The sequence below is a fragment of the Euleptes europaea genome, chromosome 20 (genome assembly GCF_029931775.1).
Source record: "Euleptes europaea isolate rEulEur1 chromosome 20, rEulEur1.hap1, whole genome shotgun sequence".
NCBI classification, from domain to species: domain Eukaryota; kingdom Metazoa; phylum Chordata; class Lepidosauria; order Squamata; family Sphaerodactylidae; genus Euleptes; species Euleptes europaea.
The window spans coordinates 14,553,803-14,569,568 of NC_079331.1; the positions used below are offsets into that span (position 1 = coordinate 14,553,803).

The window sequence follows — 15,766 nt, forward strand, 5'->3', positions numbered from 1 at the left end:
ACAAGTTGCAGAAACTTTTTGAAGACCTTTCGAAGATTTCGGGACTTACCGCATTAACCTAATTTTGGAGTGATTTACAAGAAAAAGTCTGATGGACTTCTGGGAAATTTATGCGTAGACTTCCCTTCTATATAGTCGTTGTTTTTCACTTGTATGGTATTTCGCTTTTCATTGCACCTTACGTTGTGTTTTTCTATATTTCTATATTCTATACTTTTATTTATGTCAGGGGTGGGGAACGTCAGGCCTGGGGGCTGTTTAAGGCCTGCGGAATCATTTGGGCTGGCCCTTCATGGGTCCTGGCAGATCTCTAGCTCGGAAGCATCTAAGACTGGCGATCAGCCCCCTCCCGCGGACAGGAATAGACTCTATTCAAAGCGGATGTGAGTTTGTTTTGCTGAGAAAAGGAGCCTTTTCCCCCCCCTTGCAGAAGAGTCCTTAGCTATGGAGCTGCTAGGACAGCCCAAGAAACTGGGTTAACCCTTTCCCACCCAGGCCGTGGAGAAATGTATTCCCTCTGTACTACAAGAGGGCTGGGGGCGGAAGTGGTGACAATGGAGGGGTTAAAGTGGATAGGGCCAGAATGCGCGCGCGCGGGGGGGGGGGGAGTTCTTAGCCAGTGTGTCCTCATTTCACCCCTGCAGGCGGAGGTAGCAGGAACTGGCTGTAGAATCCAGCCCTGACCATACAGAGCAGGAGCAACTCCGGCGTGCGGCTGGACGGCTACACCCTGCTGGTGCAAAAGACCATCCTGTGCCATCCTGTGGGCGAGTGCGCCACCGGTTGGATGCCTGCCTGCTTACCCGTGCAAGGGGGGGTCATCTGGGGCAGCTGCCTGCTTGGGGCTTGGTCGGCTAATTTTTAAGTTGATAATTTTGTATGGCCCATGAATGATGTTATAAATATCCAAATGGCCCTTGGCAGAAAAAAGATTCCCCACCCCTGATTTATGTCCATATATTTCGATACCATTCTTTGATAAATTTTGTGAATATAGAGCCCGAGTGCTGGCATTTATCCTGTGCTTACACTGTACAGCATTGGTGAATAATTGTATTGGGTTGTCCAAAGAGGAGCTGTGCGTATTCAACAGACAGCCCAGCTTGTATCTCAAAGCTATAATATTAGTGCATGGGTTATCTGCCAAGCCAAAGACAGCTCCTGTTGGGTCCCTTTCTAGGTAGACTTTCTGGGCCCTGGAAGTCAGCTAGCAAGCAGAAGGTGCAAAAAGAGCAACCAAAATGATCAGGGGGCTGGAGCAATTGCCCTATGAGGAGCGGTTAAAATGCTTAGGGCTGTTTAGCTTGGAAAGAAGGCGGTTAAGGGGAGAGATGCTAGAGGTCTATTCTAAGTTGGCCGCCATCACCACATCCTGGGGCAGGGAGTTCCACAATTTAACTATGTGTTGTGTGAAGATATACTTCCTTTTATCTGTTTTGAATCTCTCACTTTCCAGCTTCAGCAGATGGTCCCCGCATTCTGGTATTACGAGAGAGGGAGAAAAGCTTCTCCCTGTCCACTCTCTCCCTACCATGCATAATTTTATAAACCTCTAGCATTTTATGCATGGTAGGGAGAGAGTGGACAGGGAGAAGCTTTTCTCCCTCTCTCGTAATACCAGAATGCGGGGACCATCTGCTGAAGCTGGAAAGTGAGAGATTCAAAACAGATAAAAGGAAGTATATCTTCACACAACGCATAGTTAAATTGTGGAACTCCCTGCCCCAGGATGTGGTGATGGCTGCCAACTTAGAAGGGTCTATGCCATTAAAGGTTTATGGAATGGAATGGAACTTAGAAGGCTTTGAGAGGGGAGTGGACATGTTCATGGAGGAGAGGGCTATCCATGGCTAGTCAAAATTCAAAACGAATACTAGTCATGATGCATACTCTCCAGGATCAGAGGAACATGCCAATTATATCATGTGCTTTGGAACACAGGCAGGGTAATGCTGCTGCAGTGGTCTTGCTTGTGGGCTTCCTAGAGGCACCTGTTTGGCTACGGTGTGAACAGACTGCTGGACTTGATGGGCCTGGGTCTGATCCAGCAGGGCCTTTCTTACGTTCTTATGTTAAGCCAGCACGGCGCGACTGCAGCAACACACCATCTTTGGTTGCAGTGAAGCCAAGGGACATGTGCTCTAAGAGTGCTCTCCATCTATGCATGAACTTTTCATGTTCCTTTAAGACCTGTTTGCACGGATCCGAAAAGGTCACACTCTGCTCTCTCCCCAGGTAACTCTCCCTGCAGCCCCCACCCCCTCAAACATTTACTGAGCCACCTTTCCGGCTTCTGAGTCTCAGCTGGTATTTGCTCACATCTTTCCAAGCATGGATGAGCAATCATATTTCCCATCGACTTATTTGATGTAGCGTTGTAAGCCGCCGACCTCACATGCTGTCAGACAGAGCCTGAGTGGATTCTTATTATGAATTCCTATTATATGACAGCAGACAAAAACTCTGTACTGTTGTTTTTTTTAAATGGGGGGGCAATTTCTTGGATGGGAGCCCCGTGGCGCAGAGTGGTAAGCTGCAGGACTGCAGTCCAAGCTCTGCTCACGACCTGAGTTCGATCCCGATGGAAGTCGGTTTCAGGTAGCCGACTCAAGATCGACTCAGCCTGCCATCCTTCCGGGGTCGGTAAAATGAGCACCCAGCTTGCTGGAGGTAAAGGGAAGATGACTGGGGAAGGCACTGGCCAACCACCCCGTAAACAAAGTCTGCCTAGGAAACGTCGGGATGTGATGTCACCCCACGGGCCAGGAATGACCCAGTGCTTGCACGGGGGACTACCTTTACCTTTACTTAATTTGTTGGAAAACCAATGTTTTCCAGTATGTGCGGGGAAATTGACAATGGGCGGCTAGAACGCAATGGATTATAATCTGTTCCTTCTTGTTTTTTAGGGAGGGGGACACCAGCACACAAGCAGGAAATTAAACCCATACACACAGTGGCTGTTTGTGCTTAGAGAAAAGAAACAGACTTGTGCTGATGTAGAATGCTATAAACCCAAAATAAACAGCATGATGGCTCCGAATGAACTTAAAAACAATCTGATTCTAACCAAATATTTATACTATAGTAAATGCCTTAACAATAAAAAGCTAATATATTGTGAACCCTACACTATTACTCATGTTACACCAATTCAATACTGGTTTATACAGTTACGGAGACTAACTAGCGGACTGGCAGACCGTGAGAATGTGTTACATGTTATCAGTAACTGTTAGTCTCTGTAACGGTATAAAATAGTATTGAATTGGTTTAACTTAAGTAATAGTGTAGGGTTCACAATAAATTAGCTTTTATTGTTAAGGCATTTACTATAGTATAAATATTTGGTTAGAATCAGATTGTTGTTAAATTCATTCGGATTAATCAGAAGACTGGTAGAATAAAAAAGGCTTACATGATTTATATGCAATTTAGAATAGTTAATTATTAAGTAGAATTGATGTTATAATTAAGTATTCTTGATCACTTATTGGTTTTAAAATATTGTCGAAGGCTTAACTTATTGGTTTACTCATAGTTGTTCACCAATCTCCTTGGAAGAAGTTTTAATCTGTAAGTGTATGTGTGTGTTTGTGCTTGTAATGTTTAAATTGTTGATAAAATATATACTAAAAAAAAATTCATTCGGAGCCATCGTGTTGTTTGTGCTTAGAAGTAGAGATCAGGGGAAGGAGAAAAAGACTGGTCACTTTACCTGTGTATTCCTCCTCCTCCTCCGGCACCTCCATCTGAGTTTGGAGGAAAGCGGTTTTGGAAGACTCCATGTCCGACGATGGAATCTCCAGCGTCCTTGATGGGGACTGATGGGTGCTGACGTTGGAATATGGGTGTTCGGCTGTCCCGTAGAGGATGAGGCTCCATTCCTTTAGCTTCCCTGTAAAAGAACCAGCTTCCATAAATACATACATTTGTTGAAATAACTGTAGACTCGCCAGCAGGGCTGTCTCCGCAGGAATATCGGCAATATTCCCTCATTTCCCCCCCATCTTTCATTTTAAAAGTTTGTCTTTTTGCTTGCAGAGAAGTAAAGGAAAGCAGGGAAGAAGAAGCAGAAGCAGAAGAAGCAGCAGAAGAAGAAGCAGAAAAAGAGGAAGAGGAAGAAAGAGAGGAAGAAGGAGAAGGAGAAGAAGAAGAAGAAGAAGAAGAAGAAGAAGAAGAAGAAGAAGAGGAGGAGGAGGAGGAGGAGGAGGAGGAGGAGGAGGAAGAGGAAGTATGGGATGAATATTGTTTGGAACCCTATATATTGTTATTTGTATCAACCCTATGAATTTCTGTGTACTGACTATTTCAGTAATGTCTATGTTTCTTTTAAATTTTTGAATTTTGTTTTGTCCTGAATATTGGTGTTTTATCATGTACTATGTAACCTTTTGTTTTAATTGTTGGGCCACGACTGTAATAAAATATGGGTATGACTGCTAGCCAATCCCTTGGCTATGAAAGCTCTCCCAGGATGAACCGCATTTTATCACTCAATGGCACTCAAAGGGCAGATCGGCTCCAACACCCAATATGTCTGGCTGGAAGCAGAAGCACTAAATCTCCTGATTCCTTGGAAACGTTTAAGATTTACCAGCATGTGAGGTTGACTGGCTTTTATTCCACACATTTAATGTTTTTTTGCAAAAAATAAAAATCCCGAATAGCTGTGATAAACCTGATTATGCATTCCAAGGGTACCCCCCTAATATGCTGCCAGGAGAGCTCAGGCCTGGTTTGTTTCTCCAGGGTTTTCTAAATATCAAGAAGCTTTCGCGATAATCCACCCAGGCACTGAACAAATTTGCTCAGAAGAGTTCCAGAAAGGGCAAGAGGAAGGAACCTGTTTGCAGAGATTTAGGGCAGCTTTCAGCGCTGAATATATGTTTGGGAGGCTGTCGGAAAACACACGGACACACTTCCAGGGGACGCCGGCAAAGCGGATCGCTGGCAAGAATGGAAGGGTTCCAACGTGGTAACCACCAGTAGGTGGCGATGGAGGCAGAGGGTTGCTTCAAGTACAGGGTTGCTGACTGGCTAGGAGGTAGAAGGCTGCTTCATCAGTGCCTCACAAGTACAAGGTTGCTGATTGGCTAGAAGGCAAACGGCTGCTTCATCAGAGCCATGCAAGTACAGGGTTGCTGACTGGCTAGAAGGCAGAGGGCTGCTTCATCAGTGCCACACAAGTACAAGGTTGCTGGCTGGCTGGCTAGGAGGCAGAGGGCTGCTTCATCAGTGTCACACAAATACAGGGTTGCTGACTGGCTAGGAGGTAGAAGGCTGCTTCATCAGTGTTTCACAAGTACAAGGTTGCTGATTGGCTAGAAGGCAAACGGCTGCTTCATCAGAGCCATGCAAGTGCAGGGTTGCTGACTGGCTAGAAGGCAGAGGGCTGCTTCATCAGAGCCATGCAAGTGCAGGGTTGCTGATTGGCTAGAAGGCAAACGGCTGCTTCATCAGAGCCATGCAAGTACAGGGTTGCTGACTGGCTAGAAGGCAGAGGGCTGCTTCATCAGTGCCACACAAGTACAAGGTTGCTGGCTGGCTGGCTAGGAGGCAGAGGGCTGCTTCATCAGTGTCACACAAATACAGGGTTGCTGACTGGCTAGGAGGTAGAAGGCTGCTTCATCAGTGCCTCACAAGTACAAGGTTGCTGATTGGCTAGAAGGCAAATGGCTGCTTCATCAGAGCCATGCAAGTGCAGGGTTGCTGACTGGCTAGAAGGCAGAGGGCTGCTTCATCAGTGCCACACAAGTACAAGGTTGCTGGCTGGCTGGCTAGGAGGCAGAGGGCTGCTTCATCAGTGTCACACAAATACAGGGTTGCTGACTGGCTAGGAGGTAGAAGGCTGCTTCATCAGTGTTTCACAAGTACAAGGTTGCTGATTGGCTAGAAGGCAAACGGCTGCTTCATCAGAGCCATGCAAGTGCAGGGTTGCTGACTGGCTAGAAGGCAGAGGGCTGCTTTATCAGAGCCATGCAAATGCAGGGTTGCTGACTGGCTAGAAGGCAAACGGCTGCTTCATCAGAGCCATGTAAGTACAGGGTTGCTGACTGGCTAGAAGGCAGAGGGCTGCTTCATCAGTGCCACACAAGTACAAGGTTGCTGGCTGGCTGGCTAGGAGGCAGAGGGCTGCTTCATCAGTGTCACACAAATACAGGGTTGCTGACTGGCTAGGAGGTAGAAGGCTGCTTCATCAGTGTCACACAAGTACAGGATTGCTGACTGGCTAGGAGGTAGAAGGCTGCTTCATCAGTGCCTCACAAGTACAAGGTTGCTGATTGGCTAGAAGGCAAACGGCTGCTTCATCAGAGCCATGCAAGTGCAGGGTTGCTGACTGGCTAGAAGGCAGAAGGCTGCTTCATCAGTGCCACACAAGTACAGGATTACTGACTGGCTAGGAGGTAGAAGGCTGCTTTATCAGTGCCATGCAGGTACAGGGTTGCTGACTGGCTAGGAGGTAGAATGCTGCTTCATCTGTCCCTCACAAGTACAGGATTGCTGACTGAACCCCTGCTTCGTGTGTGGGAGTGGGGAAACAAATCCAGTGCAACAGATTAGCCTCCGCCGCTCATGGGGAGGAGCGGGTTAATCAATCCCGGTTCTCCACATCAGAATACACCGCTCTTAACCACTACACCATGCTGGCAGGTCTCTTCTGATATCCCCCATGTGAACATCTGTACCATCACCACTAATTTGTACATCCAGTGATCTGAAGGAACTTGGCTCACCAGCCAAGGTAAGTTCCAAGCAGACGGTTAACCAGGGCGGGGGCTCATTAGAAATGACGGCAGAGTTCTCAAGCAAGGGCATTCATGCCCATTCATTCATCAAACCCTGGCTTGAAGACCTCAAGAAACCCAGCATCCCTCCGGTCGGGACAGCACAGAATCCTCACTATTTAGAGAGACCTTGAGCCCCTTTTAACTACATTCATATCAGAATTATATTAATGCTGTTTCACTTCCTGTCCAAACTGCAGCCAAACACAGCGTGGCTGAGAACAGCGTCGCCTCTTGTACTGGCAGGTGTGTGTGTGTGGGGGGGGGACCCATTTCTGAACATCGTTCAGGTTCTCTCTGGCAAGAGGACGAGGAGCCAGAAATCTAGGAGAGGGGAGAAAGCCTGCAGAACTAGAAGGCGGCTTCTCAAGAACCACACGCCATTAATTGTTAACATCAACTCTCTGTAGATGTGACAGCTTTAGGAAGGAAAATAAATTCTATACCATATACAATGTCAAGAAGAAGAGGAAGAGGAAGAGGAGTTAGTTTTTATATGCCAACTTTCTCTACCACTTAAGGAGGAATCAAACTGGGTTACACTCACCTTCCCTTCCCCTCCCCACAACAAACGCCCTGTGAGGTAGGTGGGGCTGAGGAAGCTCTAAGAGAGCTGTGACTTGTCCAAGGTCACTCAGCTGGCTTCACGTGTAGCTGTGACTAGCCCAAGGTCACTCAGCTGGCTTCACGTGTAGCTGTGACTAGCCCAAGGTCACTCAACTGGCTTCATGTGTAGGAGTGGGGAAACCAACCTGGTTCACCAGATTAGCCTCCGCCGCTCATGTGGAGGAGTGGGGAATCGAACCCGGTTCTCCAGATCAGAGTCCACCGCTCCAAACCACCGCTCTTAACCACAAAACCACACTGGCTCTCCAGCCACAGGGCACTCACCTAGCATGTCTGGGTTTCGAACATGATACGGCTTGTCCTGGATTTCCAGTGTCCACTCCCCTGCTGCTCGCTCTCCCCAGCAGTGGACCGTCATGAATTCCCAGTTCTTAAAGCCGTCGATGGAATTGTCGTGTTGCCTGTGAGAGGGACGACCAACCGAAGAAGTCACACCAAGGGAATTGAAAAGGCAGCGCTACGACGTGTCAAGAAAACTCTGAATGGAGCACTTTCTGATGCATCTTAGGGCACAGGTGCCATCTGTGCCCTTAAAGGTAAAGGTCCCCTGTGCAAGCACCGGATCATTCCTGACCCATGGAGTGGTGTCACATCCTGACGTTTCCAAGGCAGACTTTGTTTACGGGGTGATTTGCCAGTGCCTTCCCCAGTCATCTTCCCTTTACCCCCAGCAAGCTGGGTACTCATTTGACCGACCTCGGAAGGATGGAAGGCTGAGTCAACTTTGAGCCGGCTACCTGAAACCGCCTTCCGTCGGGATCGAACTCAGGTCGTGAGCAGAGCTTGGACTGCAGTACTGCAGCTTACCACTCTGCGCCACAGGGCTCTTATCTGTGCCCTTACTACAGCTAAAAGACTTATATTACATCACTGGAAAGTTAAAAGCCCCCCTCTGGTAAATCAACAAATTGAGGAACTTAGAGCTTTATCAGTATTTGAATGCATGGCATACAGAAGGCAACTGCACACGGACTTGTTTTTAGATATTTGGAAACAGTTTATAGAAACTTATGCCCAGGCCCACCACCACTGTTATTATCTTTGTGTCTTTATGTATATTCTTCTTAAGGTTTTTTTCTGGTCCCCCCCCCCACACACACACACACTTGAAATGCTCCTGTTTTGGATTAAAAAATTAATACAAAACTCGCTAAGGACTGTCAAACGATCTTTGCTACTGTGAAATGACCTTTGGACATCCAAGTACCAACACCTAACAGTAAATATCTGTGTACCTTCAGAGCATCTCAACAATATTGGTCTCAAAAATTTGCAAAGAAAAAAAAACTGTGTTTCAATTCTCAGCCCCCCAACCACCAATACACAAACGTTGTCTCCATTATCCAGCCCTGGATGATTAAACTCCATTGTGCTTGTCTATTTATTTACTTTCTTTATATCCCACCTTTCTCCCCAACAGGAACCCAAGGCAGCTTACGTCATTCTTCCCTCCTCCATTTTATCCTCGCAACAACCCTGCGAGGTAGGTTAAGCTGCGAATGTGGGATTGGCCCCAAGGTCCCCCAGCAAGCTTCTGTGGCAGAGTGGGGATTCGAACTTGGGTTTCCCAGATCCTAGTCCGATACTTTAATCACTAAGCCACGCTGGCTTGAAGCCTATTGCTAGCCAGATGCAGGTATTCATGGGGTACCAGCTGTCTCTTAGGCGTAGCAGACCCCAACTTAACTTTGCCAATATTGCTTGCATCTCTTAAAAATAAAATCCAAAAGGACAATCAATCGCCTCCTGTTTGTGTCCATGGTTAAGCGAAGCTGAAGTTGGAAGAAGGAAGAAGAGTTGGTTTTTATGTGCCGACTTTCTCCACCTTTTCAAGAGGCTCAAACCGGCTTACAATCTCCTTCCCTTCCTCTCCCCCACGACAGACACCTTGTGTGGTAGGTGGGGCTGAGAGAGTTCAGAGAACTGTGACTAGCCCAAGGTCATCCAGCAGGCTTCGTGTGGAGGAGTGAGGAAACCAACCCGGTTGTCCAGATTAGAACCTATCGCTCCTAACCACCGCTCTTAAGCCCTACACCACGCTGGCTCTCCAGGTAATTTAGCATTTCCCCCCTGAATGCAGAGGCCCCTTATAATCTGAGGCCCTAAACTATAGTTTGCTTAGCTTGGGCAAAAATCCAGTTCTGCAAAGATCTCAGTGGATATCTGATGCCATAGGATCCACCCTCCCAACCACAAGACCATGCTGGCTCTCTATGCAATTCCCCTGGATGTATTATTTTCCACAGCATCCCTCGCTTCTGTATTTACCAAAGAAGAATGCAAAGAAAGGGGGGGAGAGAACAGAAAACAGCACTGAAAATGTGCAATTGTGCGAAAACGTACATGGCTGAATAAAAGCACGCCCCTCAGGCACCACGCACATTTGTGAAGCGTTGTTGGCTTTGTGACCCAGAGGCTGGAATGGCTAATATGGGCACAACACCACCTAACAATCCCTGCGGAGCTGGCCCTCCTGCAAGATTCAGAGCTCTCTTTCCTTCCTTCCCCCAACAATGTTCTGGCTAGGCAGATGTGCAGGAGAAACCTAATAAAAGCATGGCTCATCCCCGCCGTAAATGCTCTGGAGCAGAAACGGCGCAGCGTCCAACATTGCGTTCGGCTCACCTCCTCGCCAGGAGCTGAGACCTCGTCCCAGACGGAGACGTCAGGCTGATCTGCAGGTCTCCCCGCCGAGGGTGCACGATCGTAATCCGCACAACGACGTGCTCCAGGTACACCACGTGATGGTCGCGGTGGTCGGCGCAGGCGTTGGTGACCGTTGCTGTCCTCACCGTCTTGTTGGTAGGGATGAACCTAAACGGTTGGAAAGAGAGGAAAGCTTGCCGTTTCTAGGTCGAAACCTCTAGGGCAGTGGTTCGCAACCTTTTTTTGCTCCATTCCTCCCTTTCACCATTGTTCAGAATATAATTCCCCCTTTCCCAAGATAGTCATAAACATTACTGAATGCAGATTAAATTAAAAACAAGCTACAATTTTACAGATTGTACATAATCTACAGGACATCACACTTTGCTGAATAGTGGTCCCAATTCCCCCTGGAACCCTAAAATCCCCCCCCCCGGGGGAATTCCCCCCTTGTTGAGAACCCATGCTCTAGGGCATACCCTACGACATGGGTGTCAAACATATGGCCCACGGGCAGGATCCGGCCCCTTGAGAGCTCTTATCCGGCCCGCGAGCCAGCCAGGCAGCCACCCCCAGTCTCAATCTGGGCTGGCGAAGCATGGCCCAGCCCAACCAAGGGACATTTATATCATATCCGGCCCTCGTAACAAATGAGTTCGACACCCCTGCCCTACGACTTCTCTACGGCTCAGTGGTACAGCGTCTGCTCTGCATGCAGAAGGTCCCAGGTTCAACCCCCGGGACTACCCGTTTCAAGGATCAGGCATCAGGAGACGTAAAAGACATCAGCCTGGGCCCTGAAGATCTGCTGCCAGAAAGAATAAACAATATGTCAGTTGTCAGATTTTGTATAAGGCTGCTTCATATGCCTCCTACTCCCTTATAAACGTGCTTGACCACTATGGTCTTCTTCAGAGACCCTGCTTCAGGTGCCCCCGCCTTGTGAGATGAGGTAGGTGGTGGCCTGGGAAAGGGCCTTCTCGGTGATGGCACCAAAACTCTGGAGCTTTCCCCAGGGAGATACATCCGTCCCCTTCTGTTGCCGTCTTCTGCCAGTTGGTGATGACTTCTTTGTTTTGTTTGGCATTCCCTCAACAGTCCTTCCTAACCAATATTATAATGACTGTTTTTTATGTTTTGTAGGCACTTATAGCTTTGTTTTTTAATTGTTTTAATGATGTGTGCTGGGGAAGGGGTTGAGAAGGAGGAGGAGTTGGTTTTTATACCCTGCTTTTCTCTACCTTACAACTGTCTTCCCTTCCCCTTCCCACAAAAGGCACCTTGTGAGGTATAGCAAGATACGTGAAACCAACTCCTCTGTAATAGATGGCTTCCCAGGGAGATCCAGAGCAACCCGCTTTTCTAACATGCTCTCAGATAAGAACACGGAGCTAACCTTTAAAGTGGCCAAATTTGGATGGCGAGCTATGAAGACTAGGGTTGAATTTAAGGGATGAGTGACTTTTATTTATATTGACTACAATTATGTATCATATTTTAAAATCATGTTCTTAATGGCTCCCCCATGAGTGAGTGACTATTTTTATCAAATATTTATTGGTGTATATATCGTTATCTTGTTACTATGTATATATATTTTTATCTTCTGGTCTTGGACCATATTAAAGTTAAAGTTATTGACCTTGGGAGGTAGGTGGGGCTGAGAGAGTTCTGAGAGAACTGTGACTATCCCAAGGTCACCCAGCAGGCTTCATGTGGAGGAACAGGGAATTAAACCTGGATCTCCAGATCAGAGTCTGCTGCTCTTAACCACTACACCATGCAGGTCCCTCCAAGGTTTTCCTTGGGTTAGGAGGGGACAGTCTTTGGAACCGTCAATCCAGTTTGCAAGGAAAGTGACATCTTGCAACTTCTCTTAATACAGGAGCCGATCACAGCAGTGTTCCTGGACCTCTTTCAGCAGAGGATTTCACGCTTCCAGAGGCTGCATTCTCCGCTACACCGTCACCCGCCCACCAGCAACAAGACAACTCCCAGCACGGGGTCCGGAGCGTGTTGTTGATGTCTAATTCATTGGGAGGGAGCTGTCTGTCAGCCCTCAGGATTACTCCAGGGAGGCTTCTGAGCATATGCTGGGAAATTCTCGGGGGGGGGGGGGGAATACATCGTCTGTTTTTTATTTCGCCTTACTCATAAAGGCAGAATTGGGGGGAAAAAGCTATAAACAGTGATGTCATTTCCCAGGGAGAGTTTTTTTTTATATAAGGAGACATCAAAACATTATTTGCATGCAGCATGAACCAATTTTCAAGATGCGGGTTCGCGCCAACATTCTTGACTCGGTTGAGTTTAAGCAGTACTTGGTCGGCACCCGGAATCACTCCAATCACAATTACATTGTGTAGAAAGGGCTATTGTTCAGTTGCTCTCTCTTGAAAAGAAGAAGAAGAAGAAGAAGAAGAAGAAGAAGAAGAAGAAGAAGAAGAAGAAGATTCTATGAACTTATGTTCATGAGAGGGAGGGCATCTTGGCCATCTTTGGCATGGAGTAAGGGTCACTGGGGGTATGTGGGGGAGATAGTTGTGAAATTTCTGCATTGTGCAGGGGGTTGGACTAGATGACCCTGGTGGTCCCTTCCAACTCTATGATTCGAAGAAGAAGAGTTGGTTTTTATATGCCGATTCTCTACCTTTCAAGGAGAATCAAACCAGATAACAATCTTCTTCCCTTTGTCTCCCCACAACAGACACCTTGTGAAGTAGGTGGGACTGAGAGAGTTCAGAGAGAACTGTGACTCCTCATGCGGAGGAGTGGGGAAACCAACCCAGCTCACCAGATTAGAGTCCGCCGCTCATGGGGAGGAGTGGGGAAATCAAACCCGGTTCTCCAGATTAGAGTCCACCGTTCTTAACCACTACACCACGCTGGATTGTTCCTCGCTTTTCCAGCACACCCAACAGGAAAGACATGTCCTTACAGACGAAGAAGTAACGGTGGGTATCGCAATGCTCAAATGCTTGATGGGCTCAGTCCTTCCCTGTGTTCCCCTAGCACATGGAATGCAGCCCAGGCCTTCGGTGTGGTCCGGAAATCTCATGCTGAGGCCAGAGGCTGGCATGGCAGGTCTGGTTGGAGCTGGGGCTTATGTCGATGAGCTCCACCAAGCATCCCCTGCTGAAATTCACCCTGGATGTGACTTCTCGGCCACCCAGCGCACTGGAAGAAAACAGCAAACATGCTCTTGGGGAGGAGATCTGAAACCCTGATGTTATCCTGAATTGCCAGCTGTGGAATGTACCCTTTCAAAACATGCCGATCCCCAGATGGCTTCCACAAGCAGACAGATATGTAAGCCCACTGTCGGTGCCCCAACTGTCCAAAAAAAATAAGCGAAGGGAGATTCCCGTAATGGCAGGAAGAGGACACACGACGTTCTTCAGGAAACAATCTGCTGGTGGTCCCCGGCTCAAGGAGTGTCAGGCTGTCCTCGACTAGGGCCAGGGCTTTTTCTGCCCTGGCCCCTGCCTGGTGGAATAGCTTCCCGAATAAGATCAGGGCCCTCTGGGACCTTAAGGAGTTCCACAGGGCCTGTAAGACGGAGCTATTCCGCGGGACGTATGGTTGAGGACAGCTATGGTCTTTCAATAAATACTGGCCTTCCTGTCTCCCCCCTTTCTTTTAACATATTTTGCTAGTTTGATTACTAGTCGGGGGGGTCGCCATAAGTCAGCTGTGACTTGACGGCACTTTCTGCCACATTAGAGCCGGAGGTGCTTCAGAAGAACCCAGCAGGCATGACCATTGCATTTGCAGGGAACACACACATGAACACATGAAGCTGCCTTGTCCTGGATCAGACCCTGGGTCCATCAAAGTCAATATTGTCTACTCTGACCGGCAGTGGTCACAGGCGGAGGTCTTTCACATCACCTACATGCCTAGTCCCTTTAACTGGAGATGCGGGGGATTGAACCTGGGACCTCCTGCATGCCAAGCAGATGCTCTACCACTGAGCCACAGCCCCCTCTCCAAGGCTCTCCAGGGTCTCAGGCACAGGTCTTTCACATCACCTACTTGCCTAGTCCCTTTAACTGGAGATGTGGGGGATTGAACCTGGGACCTCCTGCATGCCAAGCAGATGCTCTACCACTGAGCCACAGCCCCTCTCCATGGCTCTCCAGGGTCTCAGGCAGTGGTCTTTCCCATCACCTACTAGCCTAGTCCCTTGAACTAGAGATGCCAGGGATTGAACCTGGGATCTTCTGCATGCCAAGCAGATGCTCTACCACTGAGCCATGGCCCCTCCCCTAATGGGAACACCCATTCAAAACCATACACCTCCTTGGTAGGAGTATGCATGGCTTGCAATCTCCCAGTATTTTGTGACCGGCCCCAAGCTACCCCCAGCAGCGATTTTGTGGCTGGTGGCACCTCCCCAAGGCAGCCATTTTGTGGTAGAACCCACCAATTGTTCTCAAAATTCCACAAGCACTGGCAGGTTCAACATGGAAGGAACACCCTGCACCTGTTTCTTCTACTGTAGCCAGTGGGGGGGGGGGGTTCACAGAGGCCACACCCCAAAAGGAGCAGTAGAAAAGAGCAAGACTCCAGTAGCACCTTAAAGACTAACAAAATTTCTGGCAGGGTATGAGCTTTTGAGTCACAGCTCACTTCTTCTGATACAAGTAGAATGAGAGTTGATCTATCCTTAAGAAGAGAAGAGTGAATTCAGACAATGGGTGTCTTCCTAAGGATAGACGGACTCACATTCTAGCTGTTTCTGAAGAAGCGGGCTGTGACTCACAAAAGCTCAAACCCCTGCCAGAAATTTTGTTAGCTACTGGACTCCTGCTCTTTCCTACTGCTACAGACAAACTAACATGGCTACCCATCGTGATCTATCTCCACAAAGGAGCAACAGTCAAAGAAACTGGCGTCCCATTTGGCTTTATGGAAGCGCCATGCATTTTTCTGTTGTGCCCGATCCCCGATGAGAAAAAGCAGGGAGGGAACTTGTTTGCCAAGCAGGGAACACACATCGAGGCAAGGCTGAACCGATTTCCAGCCATCCTCCGGGTTCAGGAAAAGTTTATGCAGTTCGGTAATTAAAACCAGTTGTCAACACGAAAGCCATGTCAAGCCGCACCAGCACAAACTGGACTTAAGCCTGCCCCCCTATAAAGATTTTTTTTAAGTCTGGAAGAGATCTCAGAATGTGTTTGCCCGCACAGCCTCGCAAGGAACAAGCCCACAGACATAACGGAACAAAAGCAATTACAGAACAGCTCCATGACCAGACGGTTTAGTGCTTCATCCAAAGAAGGCCAGCAAACCTCAGCAAAGATGTTGCAAGCTTTTCAACATGGGTCAGCTACCACATGCTCTTCGAACTTCCCACCCCCAGCCTTTTAAATGTACTGTGCTTTCTGGGGGCAGTAACCCCCTTATTATTAAAATCAGCCAGAGTGGTGGAGTGGTTAAGAGCGGTGGACTGTAATCTGGAGAACCGGGTTCAATTCCCCACTCCTCCACATGAGCGGCGGACTCAAATCTGAAGAAGCAGGTTCGGTTCCCCACTCCTCCACATGAAGCCTGCTGGGTGACCTTGGGCTACTCACAGTTCTCTTTGAACTCTCTCCGTCCCACCTACCTCACAAGGTGCCTGTTGTGGGGGGGGGGTGAGGAAGGTGATTGTAAGACACTTTGAGACTCCTTTGGGTAGAAAAAAGCAGGGTATAAAGACC

General features: G+C 48.2%; 1 protein-coding gene across 1 annotated transcript in view; it reads right to left on the reverse strand.

Annotated features, from left to right (window-relative positions):
• The window catches only part of PCSK6 (proprotein convertase subtilisin/kexin type 6), a 101,037-nt gene that overhangs the window by 21,983 nt on the left and 63,288 nt on the right, over positions 1–15,766 (reverse strand). Inside the window, exons 12-14 of the mRNA XM_056866094.1 lie at positions 10,041–10,229; positions 7,680–7,816; positions 3,719–3,898 (exon numbers count right to left, since the gene is read on the reverse strand). Coding sequence (XP_056722072.1) covers positions 3,719–3,898; positions 7,680–7,816; positions 10,041–10,229 — 506 coding nt within the window. The remainder of the gene's footprint in view (positions 1–3,718; positions 3,899–7,679; positions 7,817–10,040; positions 10,230–15,766) is intronic.